This window comes from Ammodytes marinus (assembly GCF_949987685.1).
Source record: "Ammodytes marinus genome assembly, chromosome: 2".
Classification (NCBI taxonomy): domain Eukaryota; kingdom Metazoa; phylum Chordata; class Actinopteri; order Uranoscopiformes; family Ammodytidae; genus Ammodytes; species Ammodytes marinus.
The window spans coordinates 33519235-33544274 of record NC_137231.1 but is presented as its reverse complement, the minus strand read 5'-3'; the positions used below and the strand labels follow the sequence as shown (position 1 = coordinate 33544274).

Genomic DNA, 25040 nt, shown 5'->3' with positions numbered 1-25040 from the left:
TAGCTCTTATCACGTAGGCTACTTCCTGCATGTCTAGAGCTAAGCCTTCTGGGTAACGCAGTTCAATAAACCTTTATCAACACAATAGTGGTCCACAGTATCAAATGCATCTAAAAGAACCAAAACAGAACATTGAGAGAGTTGGTATCTGCGGTATAACCTCAGTTCAGAGAGGATATTGTGATATACTTAGTGGGTACTCATCAAAACATGCCAGTTTGTGACATCAAATTTCACAACTCCTTGAAGAACATAAAGAAATATCCCATATCCATCTATCTATCTATCTATCTATCTATCTATCTATCTATCTATCTATCTATCTATCTATCTATCTATCTATCTATCTATCTATCTATCTATCTATCTATCTCAGCCCTTAATCAGAAGGTTATGCTCGACGTTTACACTCTGTTCAGCTTGCCCTTGTTTAACCCGCTGCTGCTGATACTACACCACACACATCATCTGAACTTTAGTCCTCTTCTCTCAGTGCCAATATCTTTCATTCTGTCCTCGCCAGAGCTGGACATCAGTCAGTCAGCTGTTTGTACTCACAGAGGCTGGACGCACAAACTACAAGCTTTTGACACGTGAACATCTGTATAGTGGCACGCTTTCGGTAAGTGTTTAGAACAAAGGCTAGTGAAAGAGTTTCAGGAGATAACGTTTTGGTATTATGTACACAAATATATATTTAGTGAAGTTTTTTTAATGTCCATGTTGGGGTATTACTGTGATTCTATGTACATTCAGATTAATTAGAATAACATATATGGGTCATTCTTCCACTAGGGTGATTTTTGTGTCCATGGCAGACATAAAGAAAACGAAAGCACATTTCTTATTTTTAAATGTTGTCACACTTAATTTACACAAATATTAGTTTTAAAAATGTATGATACATCAAGCAATATTTTTATTAAATAAAAGGTTGTGTTTTATATGTGGTTTTGGATATATCTATCAAAAGTCTATTTTAATTTAACATATCCTGTGTTTTTAGAAATATTAGTATTTTATTTATTATTTCAATACAAGAACACCAGTCCCTTGGGTTCACCGTCATTTTTAACACGCTGAACAAAATGTGAATTATGGGAGGTGTATTATAGGTTAGTGTACTAGGTGAGTCATTTAAAAGTAGAGCACATTGCTAAAAGAGAAATTAAGCTCCATGGAGTGAACAGACATCCGTAGAAGTCGATGTAAATGTTGGTTAAATCAAGAATATGTAGTGAATATAGACAATTAGACATGTATTTCATTCATTGACCTTTTGGATTTTAAATACGGATATTTAACACAGGAACACAGAGTGTTTTGTCAAAACCCCCCAGACATTCTTCTGGGCTTCAGATAAGGTACCAACTGGTCTAACACACCACACACATGCAATTCTACAGGGGGTCCTCACGCCGGGTCAGCCATAATGCGGCGCCCCCGAGGAAGTTTGGGGTTAAGTGTCTTGCTCAAGGACACAATGGTTGATATGGTGGGCACAGTAGATGTAATAGCATCATTGCTTGAAGTGGGGGAAAAAGAGAGCCAGTACTTATACAAACATTAGATTGCAAATCAGTAAAACATTGTAAAATTCAGAATTTTTTTAATTTAAATGAGTTATATACACTTCCCATTTTGTTTGACTAGCATCATTTGGTTGTTAGAAACAAATATATTTCGGCAACTATCTCAAACCTTTCCAAAATTGTTGCTCTTTCGAAGTTTTCTGGAAGCTGAACTAATCACAAACTGAAGGATGGCAACACTCTGAAATATCATGAACTGAGTTAAGATATTTCACATCTTTATCAAACCACAGACCAGACACTGTGAATGACTACATCTTGCCAACAGGGCTGCTTTTAACTGCCACTAGGCCCTGGGGCTGAGAGGTTTTGTAGGCCCCCCCGGGCGGCGGTCTTACAATACAGATGCGTTAAAGCCATGTTAGTCTACATCACAATATCTCTATTGATGAAATACAAAATCATTTAAGGTAACATGTACTTAAACCCCCTCCTGGTCTAGTGACTTTTAATAACCAAACACACATGGTTGGTTACTGTGTTTGTCCAAGTTATTGAAGAGACAGCGGTGGGGACCCAGGACCTTCTAGGGGGGTCCGGGGGCATGCCCCCCCTGAAGAAAAATTTGAACCTTTTAAAGTAAAATGCATCAATCTGGTGCACTTTGAGAAGAAAACTAAGGCTAAATCAACTGTGTCCTATGTGAGCTATTTTCTGAAATCATTTGGAGACACAGAAATACCAATATCAGTCAGCATTCCAATTTTTTTTTTATAATCCCTTATCCCAAAGCTACTTCTCTCTTTGAATTCTTCGTTTTGTTTTTAATGGCTCATCTCAATATAGGCCCTTGATCTGCGTTGCCCCGAACAATGTTATTTAAACAAAAATAACAAAAATGTACTGGTGAATGATAGGCCCCTTGATCTTCGTAGGCCAAAAATAATGTGATTTTTTTTCCATTTTCTTTACTGGTTCATGATGGGCCCCTGATCTCTCTACGCCCCCCTAAGATCAGGGGCCTATCATGAGCCAGTCAATAATTTATTTAAATGACAATGTGCGGGGCCTTCTTAGATCAGGGGCCTATATTGAGACAGTAAAAAAAAAGAGGCCCCTGATCCTTGTAGGCCCTGGGGCTTCAGCCCAGGTAAGCTTGGCATTAAGGCGGCCCTGCTTGCCAATGCCAGGCTACACTGATCCTCATCAACTTATTTACAGACTAAAAGGAGAGGAACTAGTAGGGGGTGCTGGTGGTCTAGTGGTTAGAGATCTGGCTGCTAGCAAGTTCTGTTGTTTTGCTAATTTTACTATTCATCTGACCTGAAATAAATATTGACGTTTTCCTTTATTTTCTTCGATTTCATGTTTAAAACACACACAAAAAATCTGCAGAGGAGGAGGATGCTCGCAGACCCCCCTACAGGCGTTTAGTTTTCTGACCTCATGGTCCTTTCTATTGTTGTTCCCCCCCCCCCCCCCTCATAGAATTTTGGCTTGCTTGACACCATGTCTTGAAAACAAACATTACAATGGATACTAATATGATTTGGGATTATAAATGATCATTGCATTGGTTATAAAGCATCACATGCCACTCATTCCGGTTTGCGATGGCCATCCCACTCTAGGTCTGTGTCCCACCTGAGCCACCCCAGTCAAAATGTCCTGGAAACGCCACCGACTCAGTAAAATGTCCCATCCCAGATGACAGCTAAATGTTGGCTTAAACATGAAAAAACAAAGATGAAATCTGAAAATTCTTCTCTCTATCTTTGTTTTTTGTATATTCAATAGTGTGAGTGCTTGATGCATACTAAGAACTAAGTAAATACTACTCTAATATCCTATATCTGTTCAGAACCTCTTTCAGAGATGTACGGACGATCCTTGGTGGCACTTCTGGTGCTCCTCTGCTCTTCACCTTTGGTAGATGGAGGGAAAGTCTTGATGTACCCCAAGGATGGAAGCCACTGGATCAACATGAAAGTCCTCATCGAGGAGCTTCACTCCAGAGGGCATGACATCACTGTTTTGCGGCCAGTAGACAGCTGGTACATCAAAGCAGAGTCCCCTCACTACAAGTCCATTACTATAAATTCCCCTACTGGTTATGACAAGGAAAGCTTTGGTTCATTTATAACCACAATGCTGAACATGCGCCGGAATGGGGCTTACCTTTGGACTCGGTTATCCCTGGAGTATGAAGTGATGAAGAAGTGGTATCAGTTGAACAAGCAGATGATTCAGATGTTGGGGGAGATGTTTGAGAATACCAAACTAATGCAGGGTCTCCGGGATGCTAAATATGATTTAGTTCTGACGAATCCAGGTGTTGGTTCAGGGGTGTTTCTGGGTCATCGATTGGGTCTTCCACTTGTCTTAGATGCAAGGTGGACCATACATATTGATGATGGACATCAAGTTATTGCACCTTCCCCTTTATCCTATGTCCCAATACCAAGGTCAGAGCTGACTGACAAGATGACATTTCCTCAGCGAGTCAAAAATGTTCTTTACTATTTCCTCAATAATTTTAAAACTTGGTATGTCATAGACTCAAACTTTACACCATTTGTCCATCGTTACTTTGGAAAAGATGTGCATTACATGGAGCTGTTTCAGGCAGCTGATATCTGGCTGATGAGGAACGATTTTACCTTGGAGTTCCCAAGAGCCACAATGCCAAACATTGTCTACATGGCAGGATTCCAGTGCAAAGCCTCCAAGCCCCTGTCCACAGAACTAGAGGACTTTGTCCAGAGCTCTGGTGAGCATGGTATAATCGTTATGACATTGGGAACTCTGGTGGAAAAACTTCCTGAAGACGTCGCTGAGGACATTGCGGCTGCTTTCGCCCAACTTCCTCAGAAAGTGATCTGGAAGCTCAAAGGCAAAAGACCATCCACCCTCGGCAACAACACCTTACTAATGGACTGGCTTCCTCAAAACGACCTCCTGGGTCACCCCAAGACCAGAGTGTTTGTTGCCCATGGAGGAACCAATGGAATTCAGGAGGCCATCTACCACGGAGTCCCCCTGGTCGGCTTGCCCCTCATGTTTGACCAGCATGACAACTTGTTCAGGATGAAAGTAAGAGGTGTGGCCGAAGTCCTAGACATCGCAACAGTAAACAAAGACAACTTCCTGGAGGCGCTGAAGAAGGTTCTCTATGAACCAACACACAGGGAGAAGATGAAGACTCTGTCCAACCTGCACAGAGATCAGCCCATGAAACCACTGGACCGGGCTATGTTCTGGATCGAGTTTGTCATGAGGAACAAAGGAGCGCCGCATCTAAGGACAGAGTCTTACAAGATGTCCACAATCCAGTTCTACTCTATTGATGTGTTAGCCTTTCTGCTTGCATGTGTGTTGGTCATATTTACATTTTTTTTTTTTGCAGTTGCGTTTTTGTGGCGGATAATGTTTTCCAGAAGCAAAGCCAAAAAGGAATGATGGTGTAAAATGTTATGAATCTTTTTTTCTAGTAAAGAAAACATTAAAATTGGTAAACAATTATGTTCTTTATTTTAGTCATCAATAGGTTACAAATAATCTTGCAATTACATCCTAACATGTGTGGAAGCCAATTTTATATTGATTAGTTTAATTATACTCTCGTCTCTTCATTCATTATTTGATCATTGTATGTAGTGTATTTCCTCTCGTCTTAACTACTGATGTATCCTGTCTGGACTTTCTATTGTAATTAAATCAGTCTGACTGGGCTGACACCCTAGGTGTGGGCCATTCTGAAAGCTCCCAGATTAATTTAATTTTTTCATTTCATTTATTTATTCATGGCTCACGGCCATAGCACATGGCATGGAGCACAACAATCAAATCAAATCATTACAAACCAAAACAATGGTGCACGGCAAGGACAAAAACAAAAACATTACTTAATCAATGGCAGGACATTTCTAAGAAAGGCACCTGTTTTAGCAATAACCCCTGGGTTATTTGACCTCTAAAGCAAAATCAGTTTGAACATGGAAGGAAAATTAACATAATATTTTGGGAGGTATTTTTTTCTATAATGCATTACATTTAAATTCTTACACTCAAAAAGTACATGATATTCATCACCAACACAATTGGAATCACAGAGGTTGCACATTCTTTGACTTCTTTCCAGCCCTTTGTATCTTCCAGTGACTTTAGGTATTCTGGTGTTATTCGTTCTAAAATTGCAGCTGGCCTGCCTGGACTTTTGGTTTTCATACAGCAGATATTTTTCTAATTTAAACTCTTGTTTAAATTCTATGTACGTGTCACAGGAAGTCATGCTTGTAAGCTCACTCTGCCACCTCTGATTGAATTGATCTTTTAACCTCTGCTCAACAGTTCTTTTCAGCCAGTTAATGTTGTTGTACTTTTGTGTTATCCAAATGTATGACAACCCGCAGTCATCCAGTATCTGTTTCACCTGTGATACCCAGGGTGAAGCATATGCACTGCTGCTATGCAAGCTGTGTAGCTGATTTTACTAAGTTTACTTTCTTTACTTTCAGATAAGCATTGATGTCATCAAGAACCAAACTTGATTGTGCCATTGTTATTCTACCTATCTGACCATGTCAACTATTCTGTATAAAGCAGCTCATTTTGTGTATACAACTCAGTCAAGACCCTGGCATTGCTCATTCATGTCACTCTGTCTGCAGTTTGGATCTCCAAGCACACCCAGGTAAGCGATCACAATGTTGCTTTGAGATGATTATGGTGAGTGTTAAATAAGGCCTAACCTTTAATTGTTATCGATGTGTTTTTGTGTTGTGTTTTTTTTAAATAAATTTAGTGTGGTAAAGTAAGAATTACTGGAGATAGGAAGTTCCCAGTATTTAGTATTTCCCAGCTCAATTTGAGTATACAACTCAGTCAAGACCCTGGCATTGCTCTGAGCAGGATGCTATGGTCTTCTCTCCATGCATGAATGCAGACCATAATCATCTGTATTGTCTTTTGAAACTAAGTAAAGATTTGTTTTCATATTGGACTATAGTGAAGTTTTCTTCAACCAAAAAACTACTTCCACACATGTGTGACTGTATGCGACTATCTATCTATCTATCTCTCTCTCTCTCTCTCTCTCTCTCTCTCTCTCTCTCTCTCTCTATCTATCTATCTATCTATCTATCTATTGTCATGGAATTGAAATATCAACCTTTAAAAGATGAGAATTTAGTCAATTAATACGAGGTGACACAATGTTTAAATACAAAAATAGAACAGATCTTTAATGTTTGCAAACATGAGTCAAGACAACAATACAGCAATGGGATTGTGTGAAATGACCAACGATAGGCGGTCATACAGAGAGTTTATAGTGAAATCTAATTACGCACGAACATTCCAGCCTATAGGTACAAGATTCTCCTCAGCCAGAGAATTGTTAGTGATCTTACAGACATAGTTCTCAGGAGCCATCTGGGTCAAAACATACACTCCTTACGAAGTTTGAGTATCTCAGAACATAACAACCCTCACCATAAGGTCAGGTCAGTCTTTTTGTTGATTAGCTTACAAATATTTAGAGTCAAGATGGCACTAGTCTTATATAAACACATAATTATTATGACTGTAACAAACAATTCCACAACACTATCTATCTATCTATCTATCTATCTATCTATCTATCTATCTATCTATCTATCTATCTATCTATCTATCTATCTATCTATCTATCTATCTATCTATCTCAGCCCTTAATCTGAGGTTTATGCTCTGTGTTTACCACCTGAAACATTCTGTTCAGCTTGCCCTTGTTTAACCCGCTGCTGCTGATACTACACCACACACATCATCTGAACTTTAGTCCTCTTCTCTCAGTGCCAACATCTTTCATTCTGTCCTCGCCAGAGCTGGACATCAGTCAGTCAGCTGTTTGTACTCTCAGAGGCTGGACGCACAAACTACAAGCTTTTGACACGTGAACATCTGTATAGTGGCACGCTTTCGGTAAGTGTTTAGAACAAAGGCTAGTGAAAGAGTTTCAGGAGATAACGTTTTGGTATTATGTACACAAATATATATTTAGTGAAGTTTTTTTAATGTCCATGTTGGGGTATTACTGTGATTCTATGTACATTCAGATTAATTAGAATAACATATATGGGTCATTCTTTCACTAGGGTGATTTTTGTGTCCATGGCAGACATAAAGAAAACAAAAGCACATTTCTTATTTTTAAATGTTGTCGCACTAATTTACACAAATATTAATTTTTTTAAATGAATGATACATCAAGCAATATTTTTATTATATAAAAGGTTGTGTTTTATATGTGGTTTTGGATATATCTATCAAAAGTCTATTTTAATTAAATATATCCTGTGTTTTTAGAAATATTAGTATTTTATTTATTATTTCAATACAAGAACACCAGTCCCTTGGGTTCACTGTCATTTTTAACACGCTGAACAAAATGTGAATTATGGGAGGTTTATTATAGGTTAGTGTACAAGGTGACCACAGCATAGTCATTTAAAAGTAGAGCACATTGCTAAAAGAGAAATTAAGCTCCAAGGAGTGAACAGACAACCGTAGAAGTCGATGTAAAGGTTGGTTAAATCAAGAATATGTTTATTGGTTGTCATTTCCACAACTCATATTTCCTTTTAGTTATTAAATAATAAGAAAATAAACATTTTATGTTATGTATTTTGAGTACATTTAATGCTAACTCCAAAAAGTACATTTGCAAGCCGATGTATTAGCAGATATTTAAAATAATGTGACAAAATGTCATTTCCACAACAGTCATTTCCACCACTTTTTTAATGTGATGAAGAGACTGTGGTGGAAATGACAATGGCGTCGTAATGAATGCATTTCATTTGGCTTTTATATCTAGAAAATATGCATGTAAGGTGAAAGATTTAAAAAACATGTTTTTTTTTAAATTGTGCAGCTATTGTTACAATTAAACTTTAATGATTTAGACAAATCATGTAAGAAAATTGATTGAAAGAATAGCTAAAATCAGATTTTCATCTTCATAATGGGAAAATATATCTTTAAAACCCTGAAAATTAATAATTTTTATACATCTGGTCACATCAGTCTGTGAAACTACATTAGATATTTTGAAAACACAGGCTAAGAGCACATTTATGCAGTGTGGTGGAAATGACAATTTCCTCTGGTTGTTGGAACCGGATGGCAAAAATTATATATTATTTAAATATTTTCAGCACAAACACTATCGGGATATGTTTCTACACAAGATGGAGAAATAAAACACATCAGTACATTTCTCAAAATAATGTGTTAGATTTTCTAAAATGTTTAAAAGTGCCTGTAGATGAAGAATGACCCATATGTATATCTTTTGGGGAACTCAGCCAAATGTACTTGTACTTTGTAGCTCAAACAAAACTATGTGAGGACATGTATATAGCACTTTGACCTTACGCAGAACATTTTATTGATAGTTTTTGTTCTTGTTGTTGTTGCACTACATATGAAAACCCGTTTGACCATTGATTGTGTAAATACAAAAGGAAACTACTATTCATGTCCCTTTGCATGTCGACTTCTATCAATATTGAGCAACATGTAAATAGTTCAAAGCTGTGATGCCTGAGAAATATGAGTACATGACAACGGATATGAAAAAAACATTTACACTGGTGCTATTTTGCTGAGATGGCATTTTGCCCCTTTCTTAATATATTCAACTTTGAAATTATGTTTTAAAAAGTCATTTCAGATATGGTTTTAAAAAATCAATCACATTGAGAAAAAGCTAAAATGTGACTTGTCTTTTCATTATTTATGTTCTTTTGTGTGATGGGTTAATACATACTAATTAAGAACCATGAAAAGTCTCTGACAAGGAGAAATCTAACGTCCTTTCATCTTTTGTCAGATTCTCTTTCAGAGATGCATCAACCTACTTTGGTGAAACTTCTGGTGCTGCTCTGCTCTTCAACCTTGGTGAATGGAGGGAAAGTCTTGGTGTACCCCCATGATGGAAGCCACTGGATCAACATGAATGTCCTCATCGAGGAGCTTCACTCCAGAGGCCATGAGATCACTGTGTTAAGGCCACCAGACAGCTGGTACATCAAGCCAGAGTCCCCTCACTACAAGTCCATCACAATAGATTCCCCTGTAGGTTTTGATGAGGAAAGCTTTGGGACATTTGTATCCACAGTGCTGAACATGCGCCGGAATGGTGATTCCCTTTTGACTCGTCTATCTCTTGAGTATGAAGTGATGAAGAAGTTATATCAGATGAATAAGCAGATGCTTCAGATGTTGGGGGAGATGTTTGAGAATACCACACTGATGCAGAACCTCCATGATGCTAAATATGATTTGGTTCTAGCGGATCCTGTTGTTGGTGCAGGGGTGTTTCTGAGTCACCGTTTGGGTCTTCCACTTGTCTTAGATGCAAGGTGGACTATTCATGTTAATGACGGACATCAAGTTATTGCCCCTTCTCCATTCTCCTACGTCCCAATACCAGGGGCAGAGCTGACTGACAAGATGACATTTCCCCAACGAGTCAAGAATATTCTTCACTATTTCTTCACTCGTGTTCACACTTGGTACGTTATAGACTCGACCTACACACAGTTTGTCAATCGTTACTTCGGAAATCATGTGCATTATATGGAGCTGTTTCAGGCAGCTGACATCTGGCTAATGAGGAACGATTTTACCTTGGAGTTCCCTCGACCCACAATGCCAAACATCGTCTACATGGCAGGATTCCAGTGCAAACCCGCAAAGCCTCTGTCCACAGAACTAGAGGACTTTGTCCAGAGCTCTGGTGAGCATGGCATCATCGTTATGACATTGGGAACTCTGGTGGCAAAACATCCAGAGGACATTGCTGAGGACATTGCTGCTGCTTTCGCCCAACTACCGCAGAAAGTGATCTGGAAGCACAAAGGCAAAAGACCATCCACCCTCGGCAACAACACCTTACTCTTGGACTGGCTGCCTCAAAACGACCTCCTTGGTCACCCCAAGACCAAAGTGTTTGTTGCCCATGGAGGAACCAATGGAATTCATGAAGCCATCTACCACGGAGTCCCTTTGGTCGGCTTGCCCCTCATGTTTGACCAGCATGACAATTTCTTCAGGATGAAAGTAAGGGGTGTGGCCGAAGTCCTGGATATTGGAACGGTGAACCAAGACAACTTCCTGGAGGCGCTGAAGAAGGTTCTCTATGAACCAACATACAGGGAGAAGATGAAGACTCTGTCCAACCTGCACAGAGATCAGCCCATGAAACCACTGGACCGGGCTATGTTCTGGATCGAGTTTGTCATGAGGAACAAAGGAGCGCCGCATCTAAGGACAGAGTCCTACAAGATGTCCACAATCCAGTACTACTCCATTGATGTGGTTGCATTTCTACTTGCATGCATTTTATTAGTATTTACTGTTTTTATTTCTGCAGTTATGTTCTTGTGGCGGAAAGGTTTTTGCAGAAGCAAATTGAAAAAGGAATGATGACCGAATAGAAAGGTACTTATGCCATGTAGACACAAGAATCCTGATTCCTGCTTTAAAAAAAAATACTTTTAAACTGTTCTGTTCTGTATTTTGAATAATGAATAGGATACTGAGTTTGTTGATGAAGCTGTCTATTTCACTAAGATGGTCCTTGAATTGTACCCTAAACAAAAGTTAAATGAATATTTTTGATTGTCAAAATAATTTTAATTAGAAATCTGTGTCCTACATGTGATGCAATAAACAAATATGTATTTTTAATCGAAATGTAAAATAAAGTGACTCCAGTATGTCAAGAGCCATTTTAAGAATTGTAGGAAATGTTTTTTTATCCGCAAACACTTGAGAAGACATATGCTCAGTAGCTGCTAAATGTGTAACTTTCTTCATCAGCTATTGTCTATCTGTGTCTGTCTGCTCTTCAATGCTTGGCAAGTAGAGTACAGTGTGATCTTGCCCAAGGACACAGCAACACTGAAAAAAAAGATGCATTGGATTTACTCAATTCAATAGTGGACAGTGGTTGCACACAAAATATTTGCTTTGGCTGCAACCTACCGAATCATGTTAACTCAACACAAGTGCTTTGTGTAGATATAAAGTTATATAAATGTTTTCAAAAGACGTATTGTGATGATTTTAGTCCTAAACAGTTTGATCACTTTATTCCAACACAATTCACTCACTTGTAATTCAGCACTATTTGATCAGTTAACTTTAACATGATCTGTAATTTTAATATCTGAATGTCAAATTATGTTTTTATATTCATAATAATTAAATATAATTTAATAATTAAAATATACATATAAATTAAAATGACGGCATTAAACATTTTCTTGTTAAATACTTTACTTTAACTTTCTAGATTATCCTGAACACTACCCACTTTTTTCAAAAGTACAAATGATGAAACAAGGGAAATGATCCAGTTGACACCTTTATTCCAGCAATAACTGTAAAAACAGCAAACTATTGACAAATTCAAATATTCAATTACTGTAAAACATCACTTGTGATAAGAGGAACAGCCGCATCTCTCAGTCCAGGAACATAAAGCTGTAAGTGTCTCACATGACTCAACCAGGGTCAGCTCTTCTCACTGGTGTATGTTAGTGTTCAAGCTTTGGGCCTATCTTGATGGTTCAGCTACATCTTACTCCATAATCTTCTTGAATTCTTCGAAGGTGTAGTGGTGGTTTGATGGATCAGCTGTGTCCTGGTGAAAGGAAAATATATGTATTTAGTTTTTTTACTTCTCTATCAAACTATTTTTAAGACTCAACTTCATTAACCCATTAAGACCCAAGGCCAATTAAAAGAACTCTAAAACCTAAGCAGTTTGAAAACAGCCTCCCAAGACCAGAGGGTGTACTGTAAAACTGCATAGAATGTCAACGTTTACTAAATTCTTAATGCTCAGCCTCTGTGGCAGAGACAGACATTAAATCAAAAATTTCTAAAAGCTTAAACCATTGGCCTTTTGTAAACCACAATATTAGCCTACACATTCATTAAGAATTAAAAACATTCTTTAATAAATTTTTTTTTTAAAAAGTATAAAAATTCTCAGACTCTGTAGCAGATACATTAAATAAAAAGCCTTTGAAACCTTAAACCACTGGCTTTACTGTGATACATTGCATTTGTGCATTAACATGTTATAACAAACAAATGTGTCAAAGGCACCAACTATTTTGCATACACTCACCATGTAGTCCTGCAGCAGATCAGGATCCTCGTTGAGGTAAATGCAGTCTGTTTATGATGCCTTTTCTGCCAGCAGCGATGTTGTCCTAAAGGATTAGAACAAAGAACATGTCACCATTTTAACTCAAACTGTCGAAAACTGGTATGAAAGTGGACAAAGACAAAGAAATCTTTAATCAGGTCCTTAATTTGAAAGGCATACTAAGCTATTGTAATCTAGACCACTTTGTCAAAATCAGCAATTAAGAATCCACTATCTGTCTGTTGTGTGTGTGCATTCAAAAAAAGTCAGGTGTTTACACACAATCGCGGCTCCGTTAAAAAAGATCTTAAAAGCCTGGCTCAGAGCCAGCAACTGTTTATGTTTTTGCTAACCGCTGTCAGAACGTCGTGGATGGACTTTTTGAGGAACGGCCCAGCCACTATAACGCCCGGGACACACATCCTGCGTCTACTGCACGTCTGCTTTTTTTTCTCGGCGACCGTATTAACACACTACAGCGGCCACAAATTCATCCTCCGACGCCTGTTGTAGGCGCATCTGCAGCGACATACCACTTCACCTCAGGAGAGACGCGCATCTCTCTCTCGTCTGTGTTTTAAATGATAGAAATACTCTGTTGACAGTCATATTGACTTCATACTAGCAGCTTTCGCTGTAGTTCCACCATTTCCTGCTGTGTTTTTCTAAACTTCCCACAAGTGCAAATGTGGAGAAAAAGAAAAGGCAATGAGGCATACGGATTACTGTCAAAACTAAATATTAATCATATGTATCATGAAATGACATGAATCAACTTCATATTAATGGGAATTATCTATGAGAACTCTACGTAGGAAGACAGGGCTTTAAGAAGCAGCGCTGCTGCAGCTGAGGTGTTCCATGTGTGGCCAAAAAGAGAGAGAGAGAAAGGCAGCAGTAACAGACGCAGATGTGCTCCAGAGGTAGACGCAGGATGTGTGGCACGGGCCTGAGGTTAGTATAAATATAAACAAACATTCGTCAAACATTCACTGGAGATCGCTTAGTATGCCTTTAAATCCAAATAAATTTAACTCCATTCATATTTACATTTTAAAAAGTAACAAAGCAATGCATTTGCAATATATAATTCAGTGGGTAAAATGTTCTTACCTTCATCATGGCTTGGAAGCCAAGCCTTTTTTCACTGCTGCCCCAGACGACGGACACGTCACAAAGACTTGCAGCACTCAGGTTCTCTGCGTTTATCTGAAACAACACGGAACCATTTTTTAACAACACTGACATACACATGACATTTGTTATGTCCAATCTACAGTTGCCAACCACATCACTGCATGCACTGGTCATAATTTGATTTATTATTCCCATGAAATCCACCTTTTACTCTACTATGCTTTAATACTTGCACTGTAAGAAATTTCCCTGTAAAAAACATTAATCAACTGGCAGCAGGGTTGCCATTTTCTTACTGTTAAATTAACATTATATGACTGTCAATAAAATTGACAGGATTATGCTGTTAATGAAGAAAACTGTATGAACCTGTTTTTTCAGTAAAAACAGTAATCAACTGGCAGCAGGGTTGCCATTTTCTTACTGTTAAATTAACATTATTTGACTGTCACTAAAATTGACAGGATTATACTGTTAATGAAAAAAGGGATGAACCTGGACTAAATGTGTGTTATGTTGTTTGCACCGTGAGCGAAGGGGATGTTATATTTCATTGGGCAGATCTGTTTCATTCCATATGTAAATTTACTATGTCCCCTATTTGTTCAAATGCTAAACACAGAGAGCAGCTTCTGTTTGTTACTTCAAGACACTTTTTACAATATATTAAGTTCAATGGAATGATTCATTTCTATTGTAAATTGTCTCCTGAGTTGAACTAGGGATCTTGTTTAAGATTTCCACAAACCGTTTGTTATAACCAAAAATAACAGTTAGTTCACACAGAAATGTTTTATTTAAACAAAATGCATAGTGAGGTAATGGAATGAAACATCCCCTTTACTGAGGGTGCAAATAGCAACATAACAAACGTTTAGTCCAGTGCAAGTCATTGTGGGAAAGGGGGCGTCTCTACAATACACTTTGTTGTGCTTACTTGATTTATCTAAGGCAATCCGTTTCCTTAATTCTACTGAGTAAACACAACTCTTCAGTTAAGTAAGACTAACTTGGTTTAATTACGTTAACTGCAATTTCCATTTCCAAGTAGATATAACTCAACTTTAAGTAAACTTAACCAGAGGATATACAGTAAACAACACTTATTAGTTAAGATGTGGATGGATGAGGATTAATGAAGAAAACTGTATAAGCTTCACATGTGCAGGCAGCTCATGTCAAGTTGTCCCTTCCAAGTTTGATGGTAAATTAACAGGAAAGTTCAGTATTTTTGAAAAACATTACCGTTCCGTAAAATAACAGCAAAGGACTGTAATTTAACAGACTGCCTTTTATTTTAACAGTTAAATGCTGTTTTTATAAATAACAGGTAAATGCTGTTGAAATACTGCTGTAAATTTACAGCAATTGTTTACAGTGTATCCATTAACTGCAGAAGCCAAATAAAGTCCGAATGTCAAATGACCAAAGCAAAGCACACGTTACGTGCATGGCAGAGCCATTGAAAGCAGTTGAAAGAGACGGCTTTGGTGCACTGCACTCGTCCTCGTTGACCAAAAGCTAACGCGTTAGCTAACGTTACTTTGCTAACAATTCAAACCAACACACCATGCTCGCGCCCCTCCCCTTATTAATGTAACGGACGTCCTTGTAATTTAACGGACATCCTTGAAAGTTAGCCATAGATAGAATATGAAAGTTAGCCTACATATGTGTTTACTGCACCTCTTATAATAGGTGGTCCATGGTTAACATGAATAATTTACCACAAACCCATTATGTATTGTCTCACGGACAGGTGGCGCACCAAGTAAATCAATTTGAATAGAAATTAACAGGGCTGAGTTTTTTTTTGTAATGGAGTCAGCTTAAAAATATTATCAGGAAATAAGGCATGCGTGGTGGTTCAACAGTGCAACAGAAATGTACCTCATGGCAGTTTTTTAACTCATGAAAGCGACTCTAAAGACATTAAGATATATGGCATAGCCCAACATTCAAATGTATTGCAGCCATTTACTTACCGAGCAGAGCAGTGCAGAGCTGATAACATTCATCATGGACGTGAAGTGAAGTGAAGTTGTCTTGGCGCGCAAAGGAGCGCGATTGTACGAGAGGGCAGCACGAGATATCGCGAGAGTTAATGTTGACACGATTGACTCACTTTCTCCTAATATGAGCTGAACATGTTAATACAACTCTCCCTGCCTATCATGTTGTTTCTACATGATGGGATGTAATTCCTACATGATCCGGTTACGTTTTGCTTCAGAACATGACACACTTGTCTTAAATGTATACAATATGCTTACATAAATCCAACAGATGGCTGATGCCCTTTTTTTCCAGGTGGCAGGGAGGGGATCGAACCTCCAACCCTTTGATCATCGGCCAACCTGCTCTACCAACTGAGCCACAGACGCCCCAAAATCATTGCCACTATTTAGCTTCCAGTTGCATCAGGAGAATAAAAATATGAAGTTGTGGTTTAAAACTTTAAAACCGAGGGCCAGTTTGATTCACAGCTAGCAGTAAAATAAATTGCAAATAGACAGATAATCCAGATAATAAATAACAAACACAAGTGACATTTGCCACAAATAACCCCCTTCACAGCTGTTTTTAAATCTGAACATATTAATTAGAGCAATTTAAAACGGTAGCATGCAGACAGCCTTAGTGATGTGTCTGGCTGCTGTCCTGGGGTCAGCTTTTGCAAGCAGATACTTGACCTTTCACCCCCCACACACACACACACACAGAATGCCAACCTCCAAAAGGTTTAATCTCATTGGGCATTAGCAGGGACTTTTGCCTATTTATTTTGAGAGAAGAAGAGCTTCTGTCACTGCATACCACACACACCCCTTGGACTTTAGTCCTGTGAGCTCAGTGCCAGTGTCTCTGGGTTGCTCTGGCTGTTTAGCTTTACAACAGTTAGTCAATCAGTCAGTCGTTTTTAGTGAGTGAGGCTGGATGCACAAACCGCAAGCTTGGGTAGAAACATTGACTGGCAAACTTTTGGTAAGTGTTCCAATCAAACAATTTAGATAAATAAACAAGTTTTTAGAAGCTACAAGTTTAACACTGAAGTTATATGTATATCCTGTTTTTTACTTGTGTTTCAGTTTACTTTGTGTTTTCATGTTGGATTGCTTGTGTTTTATTGTAATTCCTATTTGCATGAATTTCTATTTGCATGAATGGAGTCTTTATTCACCCCTTGAGTATATAAAGATGGATACTACTGTCACAAATTCTCACAGTGCCAGATAGAGATAACATTTTACAGATGTTTTTCTATTGACAAGTTCAAACAAAAGAATGCACTTCATGAATGCTTGATGGAACTTATTGACAAACTCATCAATTTCACTTTATGAGTGCATTGTGCAACCTGACTTCAAACTATGCTGATTCATGCAAAACAGTACCATGTAAATGAAGCAATAATGTTCATTATGGGTCATAAAATAGGTTCAAATTCGGTGTGTGCAGAATTGGGAAAGGGCCAGTCATCTTATTTCCTTATATAAAAAGGAACATGCACTGATGTTTAAAAAAGTAATCGTGTCTTTATAATGCAGTGCTAGGTTGATTTGTATTCATGTACTCACTAAGTAAATAATTAAAGACTTTGAGGAGGAGATTTCTAACATCCTTACATCTCTTGTTAATCTCTTTCAGAGATGTACCGACCGACCTTGGTGGCATTTGTGGTGCTGCTCTGGTCTTCACCCTGGGCAAATGGAGGGAAAGTCTTGGTGTACCCTGTGGATGGAAGCCACTGGATCAACATGAAAGTCCTCATCGAGGAGCTTTACTCCAGAGGCCATGAGATCACTGTGGTGCGGCCATCAGACAGCTGGTACATCAAGCCAGAGTCCCCTCACTACAAGTCCATCACTATAACTTCCCCTGTTGGTTTTGATGAGGAACAAGTTGGGGCATTTGTAACCACAATGCTGAACATGCGCAGAAAAGGTGCATCCCTTTGGACTCGTCTATCTGTAGCGTATGAAGCAATGCAAAATTTCTATAAAATGCATGAGCAGATGCTTCTGATGTTGAGGAAGATTTTTGAGAATACCGAACTGATGCAGATCCTCCATGATGCCAAATATGATTTGGTTCTGACTGACCCTACAATCGGTGCAGGGGTGCTTCTGAGTCACCGTTTGGGTCTTCCACTTGTCTTAAATGTGAGGTGGATCGTTCACGGTGAAGGACATCAAGTAATTGCACCTTCCCCTTTATCTTATGTCCCAATGCCAGGGGCAGAGCTGACTGACAAGATGACGTTTCCCCAACGGGTCAAGAATGTTCTTGTGTATTTTGTTACATGTTTTCAATATTGGTACATCACAGAATCGAACTACAAACCATTTGTTCATCGTTACTTTGGAAATGATGTACATTACATGGAGCTGTTTCAGGCAGCCGACATTTGGCTAATGAGGAATGACTTTACCTTTGAGTTCCCACGACCCACAATGCCAAACATTGTCTACATGGCAGGATTCCAGTGCAAACCCTCCAAGCCCCTGTCTAAAGAACTAGAGGACTTTGTCCAGAGCTCTGGTGAGCATGGCATCATCGTTATGACATTGGGAACTCTGGTGGAAAAACTTCCTGAAGACGTCGCTGAGGACATTGCTGCTGCTTTCGCCCAACTTCCTCAGAAAGTGATCTGGAAGCACAAAGGCAAAAGACCATCTACCCTCGGCAACAACACCTTACTCTTGGACTGGCTGCCTCAAAACGACCTCCTGGGTCACCCCAAGACCAGAGTGTTTGTTGCCCATGGAGGAACCAATGGAATGCAGGAGGCCATCTACCACGGAGTCCCTCTGGTCGGTTTGCCCCTTATGTTTGACCAGCATGACAACTTCTTCAGGATGAAAGCAAGAGGTGTGGCAGAAGTCCTGGACATTGCAACAGTGAACAAAGACAACTTCCTGGAGGCGCTGAAGAAGGTTCTCTATGAACCAACACACAGGGAGAAGATGAAGACTCTGTCCAACCTGCACAGAGATCAGCCCATGAAACCACTGGACCGAGCTATGTTCTGGATCGAGTTTGTCATGAGGAACAAAGGAGCGCCGCATCTAAGGACAGAGTCTTACAAGATGTCCAAAATCCAGTACTACTCGATTGATGTGTTAGCATTTCTACTGGCATGTGTTGTCCTAATATTTACCGTTTTCATTTCTACAGTTAAGTTTTTGTGGCGGAGAGTGTTTTGCAGAAACAAAGCTAAAAAGGAATGATGAAAGTGCTGCAAGATAATTGTGACACATTTAATCGATCCTGATTTATTGGAAAGAAAAAAATTACATTGTTTTATTTTTTTCCCTGCAGAAATCTATATTTGAGTTTATTTTGTAGAATTTTGAGGCTTACACAACATGTATCATTGAATATCAGCATTGAATATCTGCATAACTGTTCTCGGAAATACCTTTAAAATTACTACAGAACACCACAAGAAGTTATGGGACGATATAGGATCCTCAAACTCACACAACACTGAAGGTATGTTGATGGTGGTATATAAACGGGGTGACTGTGGCTCAGTTGGTAGTAAGCCTGCTATGTGTGTGTGAATGGTAACGTGGGAATGGGAACAGGTCTCCCTTGAAAAAGAGTCTCTGGTCTCAATGGGATTTACCTGTATAAATAAAGGTTAAAAAAAACATATTCTTAATGGTGAATTGGAATAATCATGAATAATCTCTCTAGTGACTAAAAAGCTGTCTAGCTCGCTAATATATATTCCTTCATTGATTATGTTCATTTTGAATAATATCATGCAAAAAAATGTTGTTCAGAATTGTTAGAATTATTTTAAATTAAAAGGATGTTCACTATAAACTTGTCTTTCTGTGATTGGGTTGGGTTTTAAAGGTTGGCTACGCAACATTTGAATCAAATGTGAAATTAAAGGCACACAAAAGTAATCTGACTCAAGGATCACTTCTGACTCACTGTGTGGTGGTGTGTTTACCTGCACAGTCCTTTAGAGACTGAGGTACAGCCTCACCTCAGTAACTATGTCATGGAAACAGATCTCTGGCTTCCTGAGGAATAGCATAGTTGCAGTACAGCATAGTTGCAGTACAAAAGCACCTGTACAAATACAAACCTGGCACAGTACCAGACCTCATTCTTATCTCAGTACTACATCTGAAGGGTAATCTCAGAGTTGCCATGTGAGACTCTCTGTTCAGAATTGAGTAAATTACCTGCTGCTGCTGTAACTACTATACATAGCACAAACACTGGGAAAACTGGCCATGTTGTCTCAGAGCCAACACCCACCAAGCTGCTCTAAACGTCAGAGCTTTTCAACAGTCAGTCAGTCATAGGCTGTGAGGGAGGCACACTACAAGCTTGTGGTGAGACGTAGAGGTCTGTTGGATGTTACGCTCTTGGTAAGTGTTTGTATCAGAGGATTAAGACCAGTGAAAGAGTTTTAGAAGCTATATTATTAATATAAAAGATATATATAATTTTACTGTTGCTTCAGGGCAGTTGTTCTTGTGTTCATGTTGGAGTACTGCTGTGATTCTACATGTATGTGCATGAACAGAGTCTTCGGAAAAACTGTTAGTACTTCCAGATGAATAATACGGTCACAACGTCTCAAAAAGCCAGATAACAACTTCCAAATGTTTTTAACTGACAAGCTAAACGACAGCTGTGCACTTTACGAATATATTATCCAACCTGACATCAAACTCGGATCAGTTACAACTATGCTATTCCTAAAGTTAGTTTATAAATTGTAGGGATAGAAATCTAACTTTAAAACCCAAGCATTAAAACTCTAAGGTCTCTTAAAAAAGTAAAAATAAGTTTTATAAAAAGTTACACATATTTTTTATGGTACCCATAAGAACCCGGTGTAATTAAATTGTAAAAGTCCCAACAACAATTCTCATAATGAATGCACAAAAAGAGAAAATCAAGTGCTAAAAGTAAATCAAGCAAGTGTAGCAGCAGTAGTAGTAGTAGTCCGTATTATCTTTCCTGGGACAAATGTACTTAAAAAAAACAATAACAATGTAATAACATATTTAAAGCACGTTCAAGCTGAACATTTCATTGATAGTTAAGTTTTTTTTTTCTGTTTGCACCACATGTAAAAGTCCCATGGACTGTGTAAAATACAAAAGGCAGCTGCTATTAAATTCCCTTTAAAGTTAATTGTAAATTATTTTTGAGTGACACGAACACAAAGGTGTCAAACCCGAGAGAGGAAACACCCAGCAACAGGAATTCCAACAATGAGTAGGTGTGTAATCAGGACTGGTTATTGAGCTGTAGAGACCTGTTGGGGCTTGCTGCACTTCTCTATAATTTAACATACAGTCTTTGCCTTTAACTCTCTCTTGCACAGCTTTCTCTTTTGTACACTGCACTTTAACTCCCAAAGTCAAATGTCAAGGCAATGAAATAAACTATGGAATACGGATTTCATAATAATTGCAGATAGGCTGTTAAACAGGTGATTGACAGTTATCTTCTTTACTAAGACATCATTGTGTTCGATGTAATTTATGAGCTATTTACCCATTTTTCTCTCGATCATTTAATGTGATTGTCATGTGTGTCCATGACTGTCCACACAGGTCCTCTGATCATACGAAATTAATTCTGATAATTTATATTTAACTTTAGGTGTTTGTACGACTATGGTGTTCCTTGTCACAAATGGCCAGCTATTCATAATGCATTAATGAATGGGTGTGAATACAATTGAGTTCAGGCACATGCCCATTCCTCACACACTCCCTGACCCCAAATTAAATTATACCCCCCCCCCCCCCATATACATTATATATATATATATATACATATATATATATATATATATATATATATATATATATATATATATATATATATATATATATATATATATATATATATATATATATATATATATATATATATATATATATATATACATATATATATATACATATACATATATATATATATATATATATATATATATATATATATATATATATATATATACATTTATATTTGTTACAACTTTATTCAACCAGTCACCATACATTACAATAGCTTCAGGACTCTTGCAAGATGAGGACCCCTGATAGCTGAAACAACATCTAAAACAATGAGTAGGTTAAAATTAGACAACTGTGTTCTCTGCTTTTGTCCATTTTTGTGTTCAGTTGTTTATGTTGATGCATAGTCAAGAATTTAAGAAATTAGTTAAGACTTTCACAAGTAAAGATGTAATAATCATATGTCTCTTGTCGGGATCTCTTTCAGAGATGTTTCCACTTAACTTTGTGGCACTTCAGGTGCTGATCTGCTCTGCAGCCTTTGTAAGTGGTGGGAAAGTCTTGGTGTATCCCATGGACGGAAGCCACTGGATCAACATGAAAGTCCTAATTGAAGAGCTTCACTCCAGAGGCCATGAAATCACTGTGTTACGGCCACCAGACAGCTGGTACATCAAAGCAGAATCTCCTCACTACAAGTCCATCACAATAAATTCCCCAGCTGGTTTGGATGAAGACAAAGTTGGTATATTTGTAACCAAAGTGCTGAATATACGCCGGAATGGGGCATCCCTTTGGACTCGTCTATCTGTAGCGTATGAAGTGATGCAAAATTTCTATGAGATGCATCGGCAGATGCTTCAGATGTTGGGGAAGATGTTTGAGAATACCGAACTGATGCAGAGCCTCCGCGATGCTAATTATGATTTGGTTCTGACTGACCCTGCAATCGGTGCAGGGGTGTTTCTGAGTCACAAATTAGATCTTCCACTTGTCTTAAATGTGAGATGGATCGTTCAGGGTGAGGGACATCAAGCAATTGCACCTTCCCCATTATCATATGTCCCAATACCAGGGTCAGAGCTGACTGACAAGATGACATTTCCCCAGCGGGTCAAGAATGTTCTTAACTATTTCTTACAGCGTTTTAAAATTTGGTACATCACCGAATCAAACTACATACCATTTGTCCATCGTTACTTTGGAAAAGATGTGCATTACATGGAGCTGTTTCAGGCAGCTGATATCTGGCTGATGAGGAATGATTTTACCTTTGAGTTCCCACGACCCACAATGCCAAACATTGTCTACATGTCAGGATTCCAGTGCAAACCCTCCAAGCCCCTGTCTAAAGAACTAGAGGACTTTGTCCAGAGCTCTGGTGAACATGGCATCATCGTTATGACATTGGGAACTCTGGTGGCAAAACTTCCTGAGGACATTGCCGGGGACATTGCTGCTGCTTTCGCCCAACTACCTCAGAAAGTGATCTGGAGGCACAAAGGAAAAAGACCATCCACCCTCGGCAACAACACCTTACTCTTGGACTGGCTGCCTCAAAACAACCTCCTGGGTCACCCCAAGACCAGAGTGTTTGTTGCCCATGGAGGAACCAATGGAATTCAGGAGGCCATCTACCATGGAGTCCCCCTGGTCGGCCTGCCCCTTATGTTTGACCAACAGGACAACTTATTCAGAATGCAAGCAAGAGGTGTGGCCAAAGTCCTGGATATTGGAACTTTGAACAAAGACAACTTCCTGGAGGCGCTGAAGAAGGTTCTCTATGAAACAACATACAGGGAGAAGATGAAGACTCTGTCCAACCTGCACAGAGATCAGCCCATGAAACCACTGGACCGGGCTATGTTCTGGATCGAGTTTGTCATGAGGAACAAAGGAGCGTCGCATCTAAGAACAGAGTCTTACAAGATGTCCACAATCCAGTACTACTCAATTGATGTGGTAGCATTCCTGCTTGCATGTCTTTTGCTCTTATTTACAGTATCTATTTCTGTGATTGTGTTTTTGTGGCGGAGAGTGTTTTGCAAAAGCAAAGTGAAAAAGGAATGATGTAGTACTGCAAGATAATTATGTCACATAGACACATAAATCCTGATTCCTTGTTTTAAAAAAGGGCAGTAAACTGTTCTGTATTTTAAGTCATGGATAGGATACGAATCTTGCAATGATGTGCTATTATGCCTTGAGTCTGTGTAGCTGATTGCACCCAAACAATTAACATGCAGGTCAAGACTTATAGCCTGGCCCTTAGAAATGCCTGGTGGTAAATGTAAAAGGACAAAGTGCAGAGACTTTATATCACCTTTGGTACAATGTCATTTCATGGAGAAATACATAATTGCTCACTTTATTCTGTAGAAATGTATTCTAGAGACAATGTTGTAGATAAATGTGGCAAAACTAAATGTATAATTGCATATAACATTAGATTACATTTCATGAACAACTTCCAATAAATGCATTCAACCATGAGGGTACACACTCAGAACAGCAAGACTCATTCAAGTACATTATCTGCATTGAAAGTCTGCATGCATGGTAGGAGACATAGGAAGCATGTACAATGCAAACAGCATCGGACCTCAAAAGGAATTCGACCGATATATGATTTTTTCTTGAATGACAACATGAAAATCCATTGACATGCTGATCATGGTGAATGTCCATTAGGAGGATATTCATGAATATTGCCATGAGAGATTTTAATAAGTGTAGCTCACTAACATGCAGTCCTTTATTGATATCCAGATTGAATTTGATTTGTTTACCCTAGACAATTATATTTTAAGATTTAATGATTGTTTTTCAATAAAATTAATATTTTAAAATAGCTGTGTCCTACAAGTCATTTTATTTTGTATTCTTTACAAGATGCCAATAGGCTGTTGTAAGACGTTAAGAACTCAAGCTTTGTATCTGCCAACACCTTTGGAAAAATCCAATTTTAAAATGTTTTCTTCACCAGCTAATCTCTATCTGTGTGTGTCCGTCTATTGTTTGCCTCTGGGCAGGTAGTGCATATTGTGTTTATCAGTATTCTGTCCCTGAGAACAGATGCATGTTGCATCTGAAAATGACAGTAGCGTTGATACTGATTAAAAAAAATTGGGGCTAAAACTAAATGAATAGATAGCCGAAAAATTCTGAATTGATGAGTAAGGTGATAGTTCGCCACAACGAGATCCTTGTCACATTATTGTAGTAATTCTAGCTATTTTTTATCTGCAAATATTGATTACAGCACTTCTAAATGTATAGGTTCAGCAGAAATCCTTAAGGATATGTTTGGCTGCTGTCTTGGCGTCCATTTTTGCCAGCATCTCCTTCACCCACCCAGGATTTCAACCTCCAAAAGGC

The 25040-nt window shown here is 38.5% G+C and overlaps 4 protein-coding genes across 4 annotated transcripts; all 4 read left to right on the top strand.

Moving 5' to 3' along the window:
• Window positions 1-2: 2 nt before the first annotated feature.
• LOC307265731 (UDP-glucuronosyltransferase 2A2-like) lies at window positions 3-4991 on the top strand (the record flags this gene model as incomplete). Its single annotated transcript, XM_080047526.1, has 2 exons — window positions 3-622; window positions 3394-4991. Exon 2 carries the CDS (start codon window positions 3408-3410, stop codon window positions 4989-4991), a length of 1584 nt encoding a protein of 527 aa, XP_079903652.1. The 5' UTR covers window positions 3-622; window positions 3394-3407.
• Window positions 4992-9422: 4431 nt separating this feature from the next.
• LOC307265720 (UDP-glucuronosyltransferase 2C1-like) lies at window positions 9423-11006 on the top strand (the record flags this gene model as incomplete). The annotated part of the gene is made up of 1 exon (XM_080047515.1): window positions 9423-11006. The coding sequence occupies one exon, from the start codon at window positions 9423-9425 to the stop codon at window positions 11004-11006; it is 1584 nt and encodes a 527-aa protein (XP_079903641.1).
• Window positions 11007-17528: 6522 nt separating this feature from the next.
• LOC307265764 (UDP-glucuronosyltransferase 2A2-like) lies at window positions 17529-19109 on the top strand (the record flags this gene model as incomplete). Its single annotated transcript, XM_080047563.1, has 1 exon — window positions 17529-19109. One exon carries the CDS (start codon window positions 17529-17531, stop codon window positions 19107-19109), a length of 1581 nt encoding a protein of 526 aa, XP_079903689.1.
• A 1082-nt stretch (window positions 19110-20191) lies between these two features.
• On the top strand, window positions 20192-24505 carry LOC307265742 (UDP-glucuronosyltransferase 2A2-like). Its single transcript, XM_080047537.1, has 2 exons — window positions 20192-20273; window positions 22150-24505. The coding sequence occupies exon 2, from the start codon at window positions 22152-22154 to the stop codon at window positions 23730-23732; it is 1581 nt and encodes a 526-aa protein (XP_079903663.1). The 5' UTR covers window positions 20192-20273; window positions 22150-22151; the 3' UTR covers window positions 23733-24505.
• The last annotated feature ends 535 nt before the right edge of the window (window positions 24506-25040 follow it).

Bases quoted from the DNA above. Each gene is read 5' to 3' on its own strand.
- LOC307265742 (XM_080047537.1), top strand. From the start codon at position 22,152: ATGTTTCCACTTAACTTTGTGGCACTTCAGGTGCTGATCTGCTCTGCA.